The sequence below is a fragment of the Nicotiana tomentosiformis genome, chromosome 6, assembly GCF_000390325.3.
Source record: "Nicotiana tomentosiformis chromosome 6, ASM39032v3, whole genome shotgun sequence".
NCBI classification, from domain to species: Eukaryota; Viridiplantae; Streptophyta; class Magnoliopsida; order Solanales; family Solanaceae; genus Nicotiana; species Nicotiana tomentosiformis.
In genome coordinates, this window is record NC_090817.1 from 65,895,026 (window position 1) to 65,914,918 (window position 19,893).

General features: G+C 40.8%; 1 protein-coding gene and 1 long non-coding RNA gene across 3 annotated transcripts; one reads left to right on the forward strand and one right to left on the reverse strand.

Annotated features, from left to right (window-relative positions):
• Positions 1–243: 243 nt before the first annotated feature.
• On the reverse strand, positions 244–651 carry LOC138894124 (uncharacterized). Its single transcript, XM_070178804.1, has one exon. It carries the CDS (start codon positions 649–651, stop codon positions 244–246), a length of 408 nt encoding a protein of 135 aa, XP_070034905.1.
• Positions 652–11,230: 10,579 nt separating this feature from the next.
• LOC104104356 (uncharacterized) lies at positions 11,231–15,917 on the forward strand. Of its 2 annotated transcripts, XR_688113.4 has the most exons (3): positions 11,237–11,964; positions 14,455–14,522; positions 15,601–15,917. It is a non-coding gene; the product is annotated as an uncharacterized lncRNA (long non-coding RNA). The 2 variants fall into 2 exon arrangements; XR_011408617.1 differs by lacking the exon at positions 14,455–14,522 and having other exon boundaries at positions 11,231–11,964.
• Positions 15,918–19,893: the final 3,976 nt, after the last annotated feature.

Consider the following 19,893-nt stretch of genomic DNA (forward strand, 5'->3'; position numbering starts at 1 on the left):
TGGAATGAAATGTGAAAACTTGGTCAGTCTGTCCACAATGACCCAGACGACATCAAATCACCTCAAGGTCCGTCGCAACCCAACCACAAAATGCATAGTGATACGCTCCCACTTCTACTCTGGTATATCTAGACTCTAATGCAACCCACTCGGTCTCTGATGCTCACACTTAACCTGCTGATAGTTCAAACACAGTAAAACATACTCAACAATGTCTTTCTTCATCCTTTGCCACCAATAATGCTACTTCAAATCATGGTACATTTTTAGGGCACCCGAATAAATAGAATATCGTGAACTATGGGCTTCCTTAAGAATTAGCTCCTGCAACCCATCCACATTAGGCACATAAATCCGACTCTGAAGAAGCAACACACAATCATCACCAATAGTCACCTCCTTAGCATCCCATTGTTGTATTGTGTCCCTAAGAACAAGCAAATGAGGATCATCATAGTGACGCGCCTTGATGTGCTCAAACAAGGCCGCCCGTGATATAACACAAGCAAGAACCCTGCTAGGCTCCGAAATATCCAACCTCATGAACTTGTTGGCCAAAGCCTCAACATCCAAAGCTAACGGTCTCTTCCTATCTGGAAGAAAAGCAAGACTCTCCATACTCTCCGCCTTCCTACTCAAGGCATTGACCATCACATTGGCCTTTCCGGGATGATAAAGAATGGTGATATCATAGTCTTTCAATAGCTCGGGCCACCACTGTTGCCTCAAGTTCAAATCCTTCTACTTGAATAGATGTTGAAGACTCTGATGATCCACATACACCTTACAAGACACGCCATAAAGATAATTCCTCCAAATCTTGAGCGCATATACAATAGCTTCTTACTCCAAATAATGCACTGGATAGTTTTTCTCATGGGGCTTCAGCTGACGCGAAGCATAGGCAATTATCCTACCATCCTGCATCAACACACACCCAATTCCAACCCGTGAAACATCACAGTAGACTGTATATGAACACGATTCCGAAGGAAAAACCAGAACTAAAGTTGTAGTCAAGACTGTCTTGAGTTTTTGAAAGCTCTCTTCACACTCGCCAGAATACCTGAATGGGTAACCCTTCTAAGTCAACTTAGTCAATGGGGTTGCGATAGACAAACAATCCTCCACAAAGCAGCGATAATACCCAGCCGACCCAAGGAAACTCCGAATCTCTGTAGCAGTAGAAGGTCTGGGCCAACACTGAACTGCCTCAATCTTCTTCGGATCCAACTTAATTCCCTCACTAGACACCACATGACCTAAAAATGCCACAAAGTCTAACCAGAACTCGCACTTGGACAACTTTGCATATATCTTCTTCTCCCTCAAGTCTAGAGCACGATCCTCAAATGCTACTCATGCTCCTCCCGACTGCGAGAATACACCAATATATCATCAATGAGTGCAATGATAAAGGAATCCAGATAAGGCTAAAATACACTGTTCATCAAGTGCATGAAAGTTATTGGGGCATTGGTTAGCCCACAAGACATCACCAAGAACTCATAGTGCCCATAAGGGTCCTGAAAGCCGTCTTAGGAACATCTAAAGCCTCGATCTTCAATGGATGGTACCCCGATCTCAAATCAATCTTCGAGAATACCCTAACACCTTGAAGTTGATCAAATAAATCATCAATATGCGGTTGTGGATACTTGTTTTTGATAGTAACCTTGTTCAATTGCTTATACCCAATGCACATCCTCATGGAACCGTCATTCTTCTTCACAAATTGAACTAGAGCACCCCAGGGTGAAACACTTAGCCTAATGAAACTTTATCTAGAAATTCCTGCAACTGTTCCTGTAATTCCTTCAACTCAGTTAGAGCCATGCGGTACGATGGAATAGATACGGGCTGAGTGCCCGGTACCAAGTCAATACCAAAATCAATATCCCTATCTGGTGGCATACCGGGTAGGTCTGCAGGAAAAACATCTAAAAATTCCCTCACCATGGGGACTGAATCAACTATGGGAGTATCAAACTCACATACCTAACAAAGGCTAAGTACGCCAAGCACCCATTCTCAACCATCCGTTGAGCCTTCAGAAAAGACACCACTCTACTTGGAACATGACCCAAGGAACTTCTGCACTCCAACATTGATAACCCCGGCATAGACAACGTCACAGTCTTAGCGTGATAATCAATAATAGCATGCTACATAGATAACCAATCCATACCTAGAATCACATTGAAATCCACCATATTAAGCAACAGAAGATCAACCCAATAGTGACCAAACAAGAACGATAGATACAGTCCACCACAATAGAATCCCCAACGAGTGTAGACACATAAATAGGAGTATCTAGAGGAACACGAGATATATCCAAATATAAAGCAAAACAGGACAACACATACAGATAAGTAGAACCCAGATCAAATAAAACCGATGCATCTCTATGACAGACCAGAATAATACATGTAATGACTGCATTTGATGCAACTACCTCGGTCCTATTAGGGAAACCAAAACAATGGGCAGGGTCTCCTCCTCTAGAATGTGCTCTACCTGCCTACCCTCCACCTCTAGCTGGTTTTGATGGTGGAGTAGCAACTAGAGAGGAAACCATAACCCGAGTACCCTGCTGAGATCCACCTTTTCAAAGTCTATGACAATCTCTAATAAGGTGCCTAGTATCACCACACTCAAAACAACTCCTCTGCGGGCGTGGCTGCTGGTACTGAGTCTGGGAGGGACAACTGGAATAACCGCTATAGGAACCCCATGCACAAGGTGCACTAAAAGATGGCTCTTCGGTATAGGTACCATGGGGTCCCTAGATAGCTGGAGCACTACGGGTAACCTAAAGTGCATACTGAACTGGTCGAATGGCAAAGCCTCTGCCATGACAGGTCGGAGCCAAAGAGTGGGAACCGCTAAATCCTCCAGAACCTCGAGGCTTCTTAACCTCCATATTCCCCCTATCCTACTCGCGTATACGCTTCAACCTCCTAGCAATCTCCACAACCTGATGGAATGTAGTCTCAGTCTCCAACTCCCCTGCCATCCCAAAACTGAGGCTATAGACAAGTCCCTCAATAAACCTATAGACTTTTCTCTATCAGTGGACACCAAGGAAGGTTCATGATGAGATAACTCTGTAAACCTCATAGCATACTAGGACACAATCATACCCCCTTAGCGCAAGTGCTCAAACTCATTGTGCAACTCATCCCTGCATTATGGAATAAACTCCTTCAATAAAATATTAGAGAACTGGGGCCAAGTAAGTAGTGCTGCGCTAGCTGGTCTGCTCGCCTCATGAGTTTGCCATCATCTAGGCCGATCCCGTCAACTGAAAGGTAGTAAGGTTGACCCCGCTCAACTCTACCAAACCCATAGTATTCAAAATGCGGTGACACTGATCCGAGAAACCATGTGCATCCTCAGAAGACCCTCCAGTGAATTGGAGAGGATGGAACTTTTGAAACCTCTCCAAACTCCTCTGCCCCTCTGCCAACACAACTAGCCCTACCTCGGGCAGAACTGTGACTACTGGCTGCACCAGCACAATACCTGGTGTCTGATAAGCATGAGCTAGCTACTGTGGTGTATGGGCGGAGGGAGTTTGAGTTCCTCCCCCAGCCTGTGAAGTAGCTGGTGCAACTGGAATCAACCTTGCATGGGCCAAACTCCCGAACATACTCATGAAGTGTGCCAAGGTCTCCTGGAGCCCCAACGTAGAAATAGGCTGCTCAGGTGCACACTCAACATGCTTGGGCCCCTGGTACTCAACTAGAGCTGCTAGAGGTTCTAGAGCTGCAGCTCTGACAGGTTCTCTAGATGTAGCACGTGCCCCTCCTCATCCTCTACCTCAGCCCCGGCCTCTCGCGGCTATAGCAGGGGATGTTGGTGTCTACTCAAGTGATCCAGTAGCACGTTTTCTCACCATCTACGAGGGAAAGAAGAGTAAAGGTTCAAATTTCAGAATAACAAATCGGCATGATAATGAATGAAAGAAGATGATGTTTCCTAATAGTTCGGTAGCCTCTCGAAGATAAGTACAAACATCTCCATACCGATCTACAAGACTCTACTAAACTTGCTTGTAACACATAGGACTTATGAATCTAGAGCTCTGATTTAAACTTGTCACGAACCACATCCCTCCACAGGAGTCATGATGTCACCTAGTCTCTAAAACTAGGTAAGTCGATCAGTTAACAATATTTAAACAAAAAAAACATGTTATAATAGGACATAGAGTTAATTTAAAAATAGAAATAGAGTCAATACAGGCAAAAGTGGCAATACTCAACATAACTCCCCAAAACTAGGGAGTACAGAGCCACGAGCTCTAATTGAATACATAAGAATATCTTAAAAAGCAATATTGTTCGGATATAGAAATAACAGTATTAATGTAAGGATATGACTCCAAGGAACTGCGACGGTCAATGTAACTCTATATTGAATCATCGCGGTCAAAGAAATCTCTCATTGCCTAGATCTGTTGCCTTGAGCGCCTAAATCTACACAAAAATGTGCAAAAGTGTAGTATGAGTACATCACAGTCGGTACCCAGTAAGTATCAAGACTAACCTCGGTGAAGTAGTGACGAGGTTCAAGTCATGTGATATTCGCTAGTCAAATACCCAGTGCAATATATCAAAGACTGGAAACATAAAATATAGTAGTAAAATAATAACAATAATCACATCAGAATAAGTGATAACGATTCAATACAAGTAAAGGCTCAGCTTCAAATAGAAATGCACACATATGGCACCTCGTGCCCACATTATCAATCACACTTGCACGACAAAGACCTCGTGCAACAATACCAGTCACACTTGCACGACAAAGATATCGTGCCAATATCAATCACACTCTCACAATAAAGACCTCGTGCCAATATCACACTCGCACGGCAAAGACCTCGTGCCACAATATCATACTCGCACGGCAAAGACCTCCTGCCATAATATCAAAATCGCACACCAAAGACCTCGTGCCACAATATCACACTCGTATGATAAATATCATTGTGCCACAATATCACATTCGCATGGCAAAGACCCCGTGCCACAATATCACACTCGCACGGTAAAGACCTCATGCCAACACCCAAATAATTCGCTCAACATGTCCACATGTGCCACAATAATCACAAGACAATAATGCCAAATTTCTATCAAGGATATATGAGCTCACAACTTATCAACAAGGTGTACAAGGACATGATTAAAGTAAAATATGGATGAGTGTTTAACAAATAAAGCATTATTATGGCTAAAAGAAGTGTAGTGATTATGTTCACGTAGCCACAAAGTAATCAAGAATGTTTCATGTACAATACATCCTCAAACTAAGGCATATTAATAGACTAAGGTCTAACCCGGTCACAAGCCACGCATAGCCCTCGTGTACACGCTCGTCACCTCGTGTACACGTCATTTTTCACACAACACAATTAGGCAATTAAGTCTAAATCCTAAGAGGTATCCCCCAACATAAGGTTAGGCAAGATACTTACCTCAAACAAATCAAATCAATACTCTAAAAAGCCCTTTCCTCTCGAATCTGCCTCTGAACGGGTTAAATCCCAATCCAAGTAGTAAAAGTCCCCTAAAACATTAACAAAATCCGAGCTCCCAATCTCAAAATGTGATAAAATAACTCAAACCTCGAAAATGATATTTTATAACACTCCTCAATGATACCCTTCACGATTGTGAGACCTATTTCGCAATGACGAAGCACAAATCAAAACTGTTCTAGAATTACCCTTTGTGAACGCAGTCTGGCACCCGCGAACGTGATGCATAACCTCCATTGGCGCGGTCCCCCACGCGTGACGCGAAGGCCAAAAGCTTGGCAACCATATCCGCCTTCCCTCTATGCGAACGCGACGCCCAGGTCACGAACACGAAGGTCACTACCCACCATGCTCTGCGAACGCAACAGCCTCATTGCGAATACGCAAAGCAAAAATGCCAGCCACCAAAAACACTCTGTGACCACAAGAGAGAAATGTTCTAAAACCTATCTGAAACACACTTGAGGCACCGGGGACCCTCTCCAAACACACCAACAAGTCCTAAAATACAACACGGACTTACTCGAGGCCTCAAATCACAAAAAATAACATCAAAACTATGAATTGCACCTCAATTCAAACTTAATGAACTAATCCAAATTTCCGAATTCTAAACTTATGCCGAAGATTCCTAAATAACTCGGAATGACCCAAATTTTATACACAAGTCATAAATCACCATACGAACCTATTCCAAGGCTCAGAATCTCAAACGTACATCAACAAACACAAAGTCAACTATGGGTCAAACCTATGAACATCTAAACCTTGAAATTGACAACTTTCGCTAATTAGAGCGAAATCAACCTAGGAACCTCCTAATCCAAATACGGACATACACTTAAGTTCAAAATCACCATCTTGACCTAACAGAACTGTCAAAATTCCGATATGAGGTCAAATACACAAAAGTATAACTTGGTCAACACTCTTAAGCTTCCAAACTAGGAACTTAGTGTTCCAATTCAATTCAAAACCTCCCAAAAATCAACCCAACCATCCACGCAAGCCACACAATAACAAATAATATACGGGGAGCATCAAATAGGGGAACGAGGCTCGAATACCCAAAATTACCGGTCGGGTCGTTAAATTCTCCCCCCCTTAAACAAACATTCGCCCTCGAACGAGTTTAGCATCAAACCTGAGGTATAAAAACGGTGAGGGTATCTGTTCCGCATATCATGCTCGGTCTGCCAAGTCGTCTCCTTGACCGGTTGACCTCTTCATTGAACCTTCATCGATGAAATATTATTTGATCTCAGCTTCCAAACCTTCCTATCCCAATTGCCACCAAATTGTCATCATAAATCAAATCCTTGTCTAACTACAATGAGCTGAAGTCAAACACATGTGACTGGGCCTCATAATACTTTTGGAGATTGAAAACATGAAACACCGGATGGAGTCACGATAAGCAGGGTGGCAAAGCAAGTCTATTGGCCTCCTCACCAACTCTCTCTAGAACCTCAAAAGGACCAATATACCGAGGGCTCAACTTTTGCTTCCTCCTGAAGCTTATCACATCCTTCATGGGTGAAACTCTGAGTAGAACCCTCTCACCTACCATGAATGCCACATCTCAAGCCTTTCTATCATCATAACTCTTTTTCCTAGACTAAATTGTATGAAGCCGCTCCTGAATCAATTTCACCTTCTCCAAAGCATCACGAACTAGATCAGTGCCCAACAACCTAGCCTTCCGAGGCTCATAGCAACCAACTGAAGAACGAAAATGCCTCCTATATAAGGCCTCATACAAAGCCATCCGGATACTCGATTGGTACATATTTTTGTAGGCGAACTCTGCTAACAGTAGAAACTGATCCCACTGGACCCTAAAATCAATGGCACAGCCTCTCAACATGTCCTCCAAGAGCTGAATAGTACGGTCGGACTACCCGTATGTGTAGAGAAAAAATATCGTACTCAACTAAACATGTGTGCCTATCTCACACTACACGGCTCTCCGAAAATGCAATGTAAAATGCGTGCCTCAATCTGAGATAATAGACACAGGCACATCATGCAGGAGAATAATCTCTCTAAGATAAATTTGAGCCAGCTGCTCTAAAGTTTAGGTAGTCATGACGAAAATGAAGTGTGCAGACTTGGTTAGTTTGTACACAATGACCCATACGACATCAAATATTTTCAAGGTACGTGGCAACCCTACCACCAAATCCATAGTGATACCCTCACACTTCCACTCCGGTATATCTAGTCTTTGAAGCAACCCACCCAGTATTTGATGCTCATACTTAACCTGCTTACAGTTCAATCACCGTGCAATATACTTAACAATGTCTTTCTTCATCTTCCGACACCAATAATGCAGCTTCAAATCATGGTACATATTCCCGGCACCCGGATGAATGGAATACCGCAAACTATGGGCATCCTCAAGAATCAGCTCCCGCAACTCATCCATATTAGGAGCACAAATCCGAACCCAAAACGGCAGCACACCATCATTACCAATAGTCACATCCTTAGCATCACGGTGCTGTATCATGTCCTTAAGGAAAAGCAAGTGGGGATCATCATACTGAGGTTCCTTGATGCGCTCAAACAAGGATGCCCGTGATTCAACACAAGCAACAATGTTGCTAGGCTCCAAAATATCCAACCTCACGAACCTATTGGCCAAAGCCTGCACGTACAAAGCTAATGGTCTCTCCCCAACTAGAAGAAAAGCAAGACTCCCCATACTCTTCGCCTTCTTACTCAAGGCGTAAGCCACCACATTGGCCTTTTCGGGATGATAAAGAATGGTGATATCATAGTCTTTCAATAGCTCCAACCACCTCTGTTGCCTCAAGTTCAAATCTTTATTCTTGAATAGGTGTTGAAAACTCCAGTGATCTGCATACACCTTACAAGACACGCCATAAAAATAATGCCTCCAAATCTTGAGCGCGTGTACAATAGCTGCTAATGCACTGGTAGTTCTTCTCATGGGGCTTCAACTAACGCAAAGCATAGGCAATCAGCCTACCATCATGCATCAACACACACTGAATGCCAAGTCGTGAAGCATCATAATAGACTGTATATGAACCCGATGTTGAAGGCAAAACAAGAACTAGAGTTGTAGTCAAGGCCGTCTTGAGCTTCTGAAAGCTCTCCTCACACTCATCATACCATCTGAATAGGGAACCCTTCTGAGTCAACTTAGTCAATGGGGCTGCGATAGATGAAAACCCCTTCACGAAGGGGCGATAATTCCCAGCCAACCCAAGGAAACTCGAAATCTCTATAGCGGTAGAAGGTTTGGGCCTACTCTGAACTATATTAATCTTCTTTGGATCAACCTTAATCCCCTCATAGGACATCACGTGACCCAAGAATTCAACCTAGTCTAATAGAACTCGCACTTGGAGAACTTAGCATATATCGTTTTGTCACTCAAAGTCTGGATCACGATCCTTAAATTCTGTTCATGCTCCTCCTGGCTGCGGGAATACATCAATATTTTATGAATGAACACAATAACAAAGGAATCCAGATAAGGCTAAATCACACATTTCATCAGGTGCATGTAAGTTTTTGGGTCATTGGTAAGCCCAAAGGACATCACTAAGAACTCATAGTGCCTTTTTTCAAACATTCGTTGAGCCTTAAGAAGAAAACACCACTCTACTAGGATCATGACCCAAGGAATCTCTCCACTCCAACATCGGTAACTCCGGTATAGCCAACAACATAGCCTTAGCGTGACAAATAAGAATAGCATGATACGGTGATAACCAATCCATACCCAGAATCACATTAAAATCCACCATATTAAGCAATAGAAGATTAATCCAATAGTGACCAAACAAGAACGATAGATACGGTCCACCACAATAGAATTCCCAACGGGTGTAGACACATAAACAAGAGTATCCATATAATCACAAGATATATCCAAATATAAAGCAAAATAGGATGACACATTCTAATAAGTAGAACCCGAATCAAATAAAATGGATGCATCTCTATGACACATCGGAATAATACTTGTAATGAATGCATCTGATGCAATCTCCTCGACCCTACCAGGGAAAGCATAACAACAAGCATGGCTTTCCTCTCTAGGACGTCCTCTACCCACCTGCCCTCCACCTCTAGCTGGTTGTGCCAGTGGAGTAGCAACTGGAGTGGAAGCCATAACTTGAGTACCCTTTGAGGTCCACCCCTCCAAAGTCTGGGACAATCTCTAATAAGGTGCCTAATATTACCACACTCAAAATAACTCTTCTGCGGGCATGGATGCTGGTATTGAGTTTGCACCGGACGACTAGAATAATTATTGTAGGAATCCCGTGTAGAAGGTGCACTGAAAGTTGAATCTCTGGTATAGGTACCTTGGGGTCCCTGGCTAGCTAGAGCAATACGGGTAACCTAAAGTGTGGTTTGAAGACAAAGACTCTACCAGGACGGGTCAGAGCCAAATATTGGGAACCACTAAATCCTCCAGAACCTAGAGGCTTCTTAACCTCCCTATTCCCCCTCTCCTACTCGCAAATACGCTCCAACCTCCTAACAATCTCTAGGACCTGATGGAATGCAATCTTAGTCTCCAACTCCCATGCCATCCAAAACTTTAGGCTATAGACGAGTCCCTCAATAAACCTATGGACTCTCTCTCTATTAGTGGAAACCAAGGAAGGTGCATGACAAGATAACTCTGTAAACCTCATAGCATACTCAAACACACTCATACTCTTGGGCAACTATTCAAACTCGCTACGCAATTGTCCCTACGGGTCTTTGGAATAAACCCCTTCAAGAAAAGATCAGAGAACTGGGACCATGTAAGTGGTGCTGCACTAGCTGGTTTGCCCGCTCATAACTTTACCACTATCTATATACCAACCCTATCTGTTAACGACTAATTTTGACCCTACCTTTTAAAATTAAATTAATTATACTTATTACTTAGCAACAAATGTGGTAAAATATTTTCTAATCAATAATACCTATTTTTTCTAAAAGATAATAGGAAAATAACAAAAAATATTGTTGAATTAATAGCAATTTGATATTAAAATTTATAAATTATATTATTCTTACTATTTTGAAATATTAAAATAACTTTTATATCTTAATAAAAATGTTTTACAATTAGTTTATTAAATTAATCCTCAATTTATAATTATATTATCTTATTTACTTTAAGTAGCCAAAACTAGTTTCATAATTCAATAAATTATATATTATAGAAATTAATAATTAATTATATATTTGATGATTATATTTTAATGTATTTAATTATAATTAATTAAGCCTAATTAAGTTGATTTTAAAAGGGTTAAAAGCTCAAAAGGCTACAATTGCACATAATCAATTAAACTCAATGTGGCTATGTGTTAAAGTCTATTTCAGTTGTTTTGGCTCAAATGCACGAGCCCAAACACCTTGACCCTGTCCAGACCCACCCTTCCTACTCCATGTTGGCAATCCATGCCACTTCCTCTGAACCGATGGTATCGTGCAACGCCGCCCCTCTCCTACACTCACAAAAGAAATACAACACATCTGGACCGTTGATCCAACTCGTCAACGGTCCGTAATTAATTTTAGTTTTCTCTTTTCTTTTAATTCTCACCTAAACCTCATTTCCACCGTCGAATTACAGGGATCCAACGGCCATCGTTTTTCATAACAAAACTTTTTATTAATACTCATCTCCCTAAAATATCTGGGTAGTTGATCCAAAGATCCAATGTCCCAAATTCCGTCTCGTATTTTAAACCTTCCAAACACCCCTAACCCTACTCATTTGCATCTCACCCGGCCGCCCTTCTTTCCCCATTCTCTCTCATTTTTTTCATCCCCATCAACCCCATCAATCCGAAAACCTTGCACAAATTTGTGCAAGTTCATCCCAATCGAACCCTGGAACATCTATCTTGTCCCTGATAGCTGCAAATCACATCGGCTTCCATTCCTTTTTCTTCGATTTAATTCGAATTTCGAATCTCAAATTCGTAAACCTAAAATGCACAAATGGGTATACTATCAATCCTTGCTCTGTTCTGTCAAATCAGTGCATGAATGAACATAATCTGTAGATTTTTCATCATTATTCGATGTTCAGAGGTCAAACACAGTGACCTCCGGATATTAGATTTTGACCAGCAATCCAACGGCTTCAACGGCCATCTCCTCATACCCAGGTAAATCCGTGTTAAAAGGGGCATTCAATGCCTTGACAAACGACACATTAAATACTATCTGAAACACAAAGAAAGAAAGAAAGAAAGAAAAGAGTTAAAATTTATGTTTTCCTTACTAAGTGTTCGCTAATTTTTCTGTTTTCTTTCTCTTCTCCGGTTTGAGTTCATCTCCTATACTTATGTTGAGTTTGGATTCCTAAAAGGCTGTCAAACACTCCCTTACATGGTTCGCTACCCTACAGAAGACCAGTACACACTAATCCCCTTTCTTACTTTGAGTTTGTAGTATGGTTATGTATTCATGATGATTTCCTAGTTGATTTTCTATCATTTATGTTAGCTATTGATGATAAGAAATTGTGTTTGTCATGACCAGCCTTTACATGATATTTTCATTGTTAACATAGGGATTTTTTGATTAAAATATATTATATTGACACTGTTATCAAATTTGTGTAATTGAACTTTATCTTTCATGATTTAATTAGTAAAAATAACTCCGGACTAAGTAATATTCTGATGATAAATATCACTAAACCTCTGTGATTTAGTTAAGTAAATTTTAGTGTTGATTTTGTGTAATTTACCAATGTTAGTTGAACAATAGTACTAGGTCAACTGAGCTAATTGAAATCATGCTCTTGAACCTTCTTTGTGATTATGTACCTCTAGATTACTTGACCCTTCTACTTATGTCATTATTTTGATATTATAAATGGAATTCCCAACCGTTCATATTATGTTGAACTATCTACTTTAATAACTTTAGCTAATAAGATTGTTGATGATATCTTGTTTGTTCTATACTCTCAGTAATCCATGTATCTATACTGTTGTTACCCTTAAGATCCTACTGAGCTTCATGATTAATTGATCTAGATCATATGCTGATAATGTTGTTTGTAATCTTTTCTATTAGCCAAAAGGTTGGAATAGAATCAGTCTTCTAAACTTCTCTGAAATACTATCAATACTTGTCACATTGCACCATATTGATTCCTATGATGTTTTGCTATCCTGATTCAGTTCCTGCCCTCATGAAAATTTGTTTTGACTCTAATTAATAGCATGTTCATGTCATTGCAATACAATAATCTCTACATGTTCTCTGAAATAACTTGAAACCATGTGATGAATTTCATTAATGTATTAGGGAACCTAGAGTCAGTTTTGAATATAACTTGATGTAACGACCCGACCAGTCGTTTCGGGAGTTATAGCCTCATTTCCCCCATTTCTGTTTCCTTTATGCTCTTAAGCTATATTATGATATACTGGGTTAGTTGATTCGGGCCCGGAGTGGTTTCGGAGTGGAATGAGACACTTAGTCTCTAATTTAGAACCTTAAGTTGGAAAAGTCAACATGATGTTGACCTATGTGTAAACGATCTCGGATTTGAATTATGATGGTTCTGTTAGCTCCGTTAGGCGATTTTGGACTTAGGAGTGCGTCTGGAATGTGATTTGGAAGTCCGTGGTAGAATTAGGCTTGAATTGGTAAAATTTAGAAATTTGGCAATTTTGGTCGGCAGTGGAAAATTTGATATCAGGGTCGGAATGGAATTCCAGAAGTTAGAGTAGGTTCGTAGTGTTATTTGTGATGTGTGTGCGAAATTTGAGGTCATTCGGACGTGGTTTGGTTGGTTTCGGAATTAGTTGCCGAATTTGAAAATTTAGAAGTTCTTACACTTGAATCCGAGGGTAATTTGATGATTTGATGTTGTTTTGAGTGATTTGAAGGTTCAACTAAGTTTGTATGTTGATATATGACTTGTTGGTATTTTTGGTTGAGGTCCCGAGGGCCTCGGGGTGATTTCGGGTGGTTAACGGATTTGTCGAAGTTGGAAAATGCAGTTGAAGCTGCTGCTACTGCTATTTTCGTACCTACGGAAGAAAGATTCGCAGGTGCAAGGCCGCTGGTGTGCGTGGGGAGTTCGTAGGTGCGGGCAATGCCGGGCTAGGCAGGTTGCGCAGGTGCGAGTTGGAGGTCGCATCTACGATCCCGCAGGTGCGAAACCTGGGGCGCAGATGCAGAAAGGGGGATGCTAGGCAGGCTTCGCAGAAGCGGAGTATGAGCGCGCAGGTGCGCTTGCGCAGGCGCGATAATTTGCTGCGCATATGCGGAAAAATGTGAGGCCAAGGCTGGAGCGCATGCGCGAAGGATTTGGCCGCACCTGCGAGCTCGCATGTGCGAGGCCTAGAGCATAGGTGCGGAAGATGGGGAATTAAGTGGAGTTCGTGGATGCAGCACCCTGACCGCAGGTGTGGAAAAAGAGCCCGCAGGTGCAAAAACCTGGGCAGAAACCATAAATAGAACACTTCGCGAATTTGGTTCATTTCCACCATTTTCAAGTCGGTTTGTGGAGCTTTTGGAGTGATGTTTGAAGGGTGATTCAAGGGCTATCAGTGAGGTAAGTTGCTTGAGCCCTAATACTCGTATATATGGTGATTCCCGTTGTTTAATCATGTAATTAGTGAAAATGAGGGATTAGGGCTTGAAATTTTTGGAGAGTAATTTAAGGATTTGAAGGACCAAACGATGTCGGATTTTGATGATTTTGGTATGGTTAGATTCGTGAGTGAATGTGCTTTCTAGTTTTGTGAATTTTGTCAGATTTTGAGACGTGGGCCCGAGGGGCGGGTTTGAGCCAATTTCGGATTTTGGTCTAATTTTGTAGCTTTTCTTGTGGAATTCATTCCATTAGCGCGTATTGATAGTATTGTACTGATTATGAATAGATTCGGAGCATTTGGAGGCCGAGTCCAGAGCCAAGAGCATGGCGGGGTAGAGATTTAACCAGTTTGAGGTAAGTAACGATTGTAAATCTAGTCCTGAGGGTACGAAACCTCGGATTTTGTATCATTCTACTATTTTTAGTTACGCACATGCTAGGTGACGGGCGTGTGGGCGTGCACTATTGGGGATTGTGACTTGGTCCATCCCGTAGCAACTGTAAAGTTGCATACTTTGTTGAATCTATTCGATACTTATATGTTTTAGAAAGAGTTTCTGTAAGTTGGGCCTTGTGCCAGTGTTGTTTGGACCCTTAGGGGCCTTTTCTTACTATCCTCTCATTGTTTTCGATTGAAAATCTATACTCAGTCATGGTTATACTTGTTTACTACATAACTCAGTTTTATGACTCTGTTTTGATATATATAAATGTTATTTTGGGCCGAATGCCCTGTTTTATAGAAACGCCCGAGTGGCTTGAGAGGTTTATGACTGAGTGGGGCCGAGGGCCTGATTTGTGAGGACATTTATGGGATCGGGCTGCACGCCACATCATGTTGCATATTTATGGGATCGGGCTGCACGCCGCAGCATGTTGCATATTTATGGGATCGGGCTGTACGCCGCAACATGTTTGATATAGGCCGAGGGCCTGAGTGATTTATGCCATGATTTGGCTTGATATAGCACTTGGGCTGAAGGAGCCCCTTCGGAGTCTGTACACACCCCCAGTGAGCGCAGGTACCTATTGAGTGCGAGTGCCGAGTGCTGAGTGACTGGGAGGCATGAGTGATTGTAAGGTATGCCCGAGTGGCAAGAGTGATTGTGAGGTACGCCCGAGTGGCAAGAGTGATGGTGAGGTTTGCCCAAGGGGCTGTTTATGATTTCATCATTTTTGCTCACCTTTGCATTTTTCCTATGTTTGAAAACTGTTGAAAAATATCTTTAAATAATTTTTACTAGAATTGGGTTTAAACGAGATATTTTGATTCAAATCCCAATTTTAAAAGCATGTGGTATTTTACTAAAATTTTCTGATATGAACGTTATATGCTTTATTGCTCATCACTATTGCTCATTATTTATTTATTGTTGTTACTTACTGAGTTGGCGTACTCACACTACTCCCTGCACCTTGTGTGCAAATCCAGGTGTAACTGGACACGGTAGCGGTTGTTGATTATTTTGGTTGCAGATTTTCTCGGGGATAGCAAGGTAGCTGTTTGGGGACCACAGCCCCTGCTCTTCTTCCTCTTATCTTCCTCTAGTTGTATTTAGCTATTTTTTCAGGCTGAGTTAGCCTTGATATTGTTAGATAGATTGTAGTAAATGCTCATGACTAGTGACACCCCGATGTCGGGCTTTTCTTTCCGCACTTTTATTTTGATTGTAACTCCTTTACGAAGGTTTTTATGTTAAATAACATTGAAATTATCTTTGAAATGAAAATATAGGTTTGTTTTGGAAATGAGTCGGCTTGCCTAGTTCCACGATAGGCGTCATCACGATAGGGGTTAGTTTGGGTCGCGACACTTGACTAAAATAAATTTCTATAGTGAGTGTTTACATTTGCCATCTCATGCTTGTTTGAGCCCTGTGATTGAAAACTACATGAAATTCTCTGCTACTATGTTAATCAAATGACTCTCCTTAGCTTCTACACCTGAGTTCACACATGTTGTAGCTGTACTGCTGCACTCATAGAGCATCTTATCATAGTAGCTTGGAGTGGTTTATCCTTGCATCTATGTGTTCACTTGTAATAGTCCCGATCTGTCTGTGATGATAAAATGGTTTGAGTTCAGTGAGTGATCCTTTATAAGAGACATACCCTAATGATCTGTCCCAGTTTAAATAACTTTAACTGTTAAGCTAAGCCATGGTGTTGTAATGACTTGTACACTAACTCATGTATCAAATGAACCTGTTTGCATATCTGGGTGTTAGTATTCTACGATTTGATAGCTTAATTTTTAAGGTGATGAGGTCTTAGTGAGATGTATGCTTGCCTTGCCTTAGAAGTATTTGAGACCTGTTCTTATAATCTGAAATTGCTTGGTAAAACTCTGAATTAGCTGATCTACAGTGAAGCCAACAGAACAATGCTTACCTCTGTGTGATACTTCCAAGTCTATAATCTATGAGAAATGAAACATGTTTGCTGCTTGAACTTTATTTCCCTGTTTGACTATGTCTCCACAGTGATCTCATGCCTACCTATATATCCTTTACTCTAACCCTCTTAAGTCAGTATTGTGCCCTTGACTGATATTGTGCTTTGATGATGTATTATAGTATCCTATTTGTTCATAGTGGTTGAGTTTTTGTGTGTTTGAACTTTTAAAGAGTTGACCATGACTCTTGTACCTACTGTTTGTATCTTAGCAGTATAAAATTATTATGTTGATCATTTATTTATGTTTAAACCTTTGAGGTAGATTAGATGTATGTGGTTGATGGTATTTGGATGTGAAACCTGGTTGTGGATAAGGCACCCTTCCCTGACACAAGCATTGCTTGGGGTCCGTGACACCCTCGTGAACTCTGAAGTGTCAGAGGTTCACAAGGGAATTTTATCCATAAATAAGGATTCACTCCAAGCCTTTAATCTTTAGCTCCTATTAATTCTCATAGGATTAACATAAATAAAATTTGTCTCACCACATTCTTTAGCTTGTTATTCGTATTTTGTCATAATTTCAGTCTTATTTCATTTTTATGTTTGATATACTCTAATGATATTTTTTGTTTAAATTTCTGTGCATGTTTTCGAATTGGGCCTATTGAGTTTCATTGGGAACTCAGGCCCAATTTCCAATCCAGTCTGCTCGTTTGTCCGCATGAAGGATGTCTGCTGAATCCTGCGGGGCCTGGTCGAGCTTACCAAGCTCAATTGTCAAGAGTCCAACCCTCTCCCTTATATATTCCCAACTTTATTTGTTTCTGTTGTTATTTCGCATATGTGTATCCTTGAATGACTAACTTCATTAGTGGATAACTTTATTACTTTGATGGAGTAGGAACATAGGCAAACCAAAGCTCATAGGTAAAAGAATAAAAGATCAGAGATTCTTCTCTTTAAACTCCTTTCATATTTGGTCACTTATTAAATTCAAATTCATATTTTCTTAACAAATGAAAGAATTTATCTTGTTATCACTAACAATTTCCAACAAGTTTGGACTTTGACAGATTCTAAAGCAAAACGAACTCTCTTTGGAAATCAGAACTGCGAAAACAATTGTGAACCCGTTTTTTAAAAAATAAAACCAAACACAATCGGTGCTTATGAATTGATGGACCTCAACGAATTTCAAAGTATGAGGTTCTGTTTGAACTTAATTTTCAAATAAAAGTATAACCATTCCAAATTAAGGCATAATTTCAAATAGTCTTTTATTTACTAAAGTTACATTTTCCCAAGAACACACAATTTTTTCAAACAAAAGATATCTTACAAACAGTTTTTCGAAAATAAAGCATATCTAGTTTTTCAACTTAGTAAATATACATGCATATTTTAAAGGGCGGTTTCTTTTCAAGAATATTAAAGCCAAAAACTAACTTCTTTTCAAAGTACATACATGACCTTTTATCAAGTAGTAGATCTTTAGATAAACTTAGGATATTAACATGACTAAGCAGAATATAGACATTTCTTTCCTCGAACCTAGCCTAAGCTTAAGGAGCTACCTCAGGTATATTTTGAGGGGTGCCTAATACCTTCCCCTTATAATAACTAGAGCCCTTACCCAAAACTCACTGGCTAGTAGACCATTAAGATAATGATCTTATTCACCCATAGGTACCCTAATATACCTTAAAATATTAGGAGGTGACTCTCTTCTACCAACTTCAGATGAACCATTAGTTGTATTTTATTTTGACTAGTGCAAAATAGGGTGCAACACCGTCAACTGAAAGGTAGTAAGGTCGACCCCGCTCGACTCCACCAAACCCATAGTATGCAGAATGTGGTGACATTGATCCAAGGAACCCTGTGCATCCTCAGAAGACCCTCTACTGAACTTGGGAGGAAGGAACTTTTGAAACCTCTCCAAACTCCTCTACCCCTCTGCCGACACAATTAGCCCTACCTCGGGCTGAACTGTGACTATTGGCACACAATTTCCGATGTCTTATAAGCATGAGCTGGCTACTCTAGTGTACTGGCGGCGGGAGAATGAGTTCCTTCTCCACCCTGTGAAGTAGCTGGTACAACAGGAATCAACCCTGCCTAGGCCAAACTCTCGACATACTCATGAAATGTGCCAAGTTCTCCTAGAGCCCCGGCGTAGCAATAGGCTGCTCAGGTGCACACTCAACATGCTCGGGACCCTTGTCCTCAACTATAGTTGCTGGAGACTCCACAGCTGCTACTCTGGCAAGTGATCTAGATGTAGCACGTGCCCATTCTCGGCCTCTACCTCAACCTCGGCCTCTCGCGACTCTTCTGCTTAGCTGATTCGGTAGGGCGTGTCCTCACCATCTGTGAGAGAATAGAAGAGTAAAGGTTTAAACTTCGAAATAAAAAAGCATCACGATAAAGAATGAAAGAAGATGATGTTTCCTAAAAGATTGGTAGCCTATCGAAGATATGTACAGACATCTCCATACCAATCTACAAGACTCTACAAAACTTGCTCGTGACTCGTGAGACCTATGAATCTATAGCTCTGCTACCAACTTGCTACAACCTAAATTCCATCATATGGGTCGTGGTGACACCTAGTCTTTAAAACTAGGTAAGCCGGTTGCTTAACAATATTTAAAAAATAGAACATCATATATTAGGACACAGAGTTAATTAAAATATATAATTAGAGTCAATACAGGACAAAGTGGAAATACTCAACATAACTCCACAGAATTAGGTAGTACAGAGTCACGAGCTCTAACTGAATACATAAGTACCCTAATATATGTTATAATATTAGGTGGCGACTCTCTTATAATAGGTACCCTAATATAACTTAAAATATTAGGTGGCGACTCTCTTCTATTAACTTCAGATGAACCATTCGTTGTATTTTGTTTTGACTAGTGCAAAATAGGGTGCAATAATATGGCGACTCTACTAGGGATTTTTTTTAGGTTCTGACCTTAGCGGACTTAGGCTAAACATGAACTTTAAGGATGCTTGTCATATTCAGCTTTAATTATTCTTAACCTGCAAATACGTGCTTACTCGCTTTATTCTACTTGCTTATGCTTTTCAACACGCTGATACATGCTTACCTGCTTATATTACTACTTTGTCAATATTATCTGTTACTGCTTTATATACTGTCATCATATTTTTCCTATCGAGTCTTGGCCGTACACCATCATACACAAATGACATGCGAGGGTTATCTTTTACACCCCTCCGAATCTTCTTTCAAAAACTCTATAGTTTCATAGAACGACTTTGTTAGGTCAACTGACATAACGTCTCGCAGTTA

Excerpts from the sequence above, each read along its gene's own strand:
- LOC138894124 (XM_070178804.1), bottom strand. The coding sequence starts at position 651 with ATGGTCAATGCCTTGAGTAGGAAGGCGGAGAGTATGGAGAGTCTTGCT.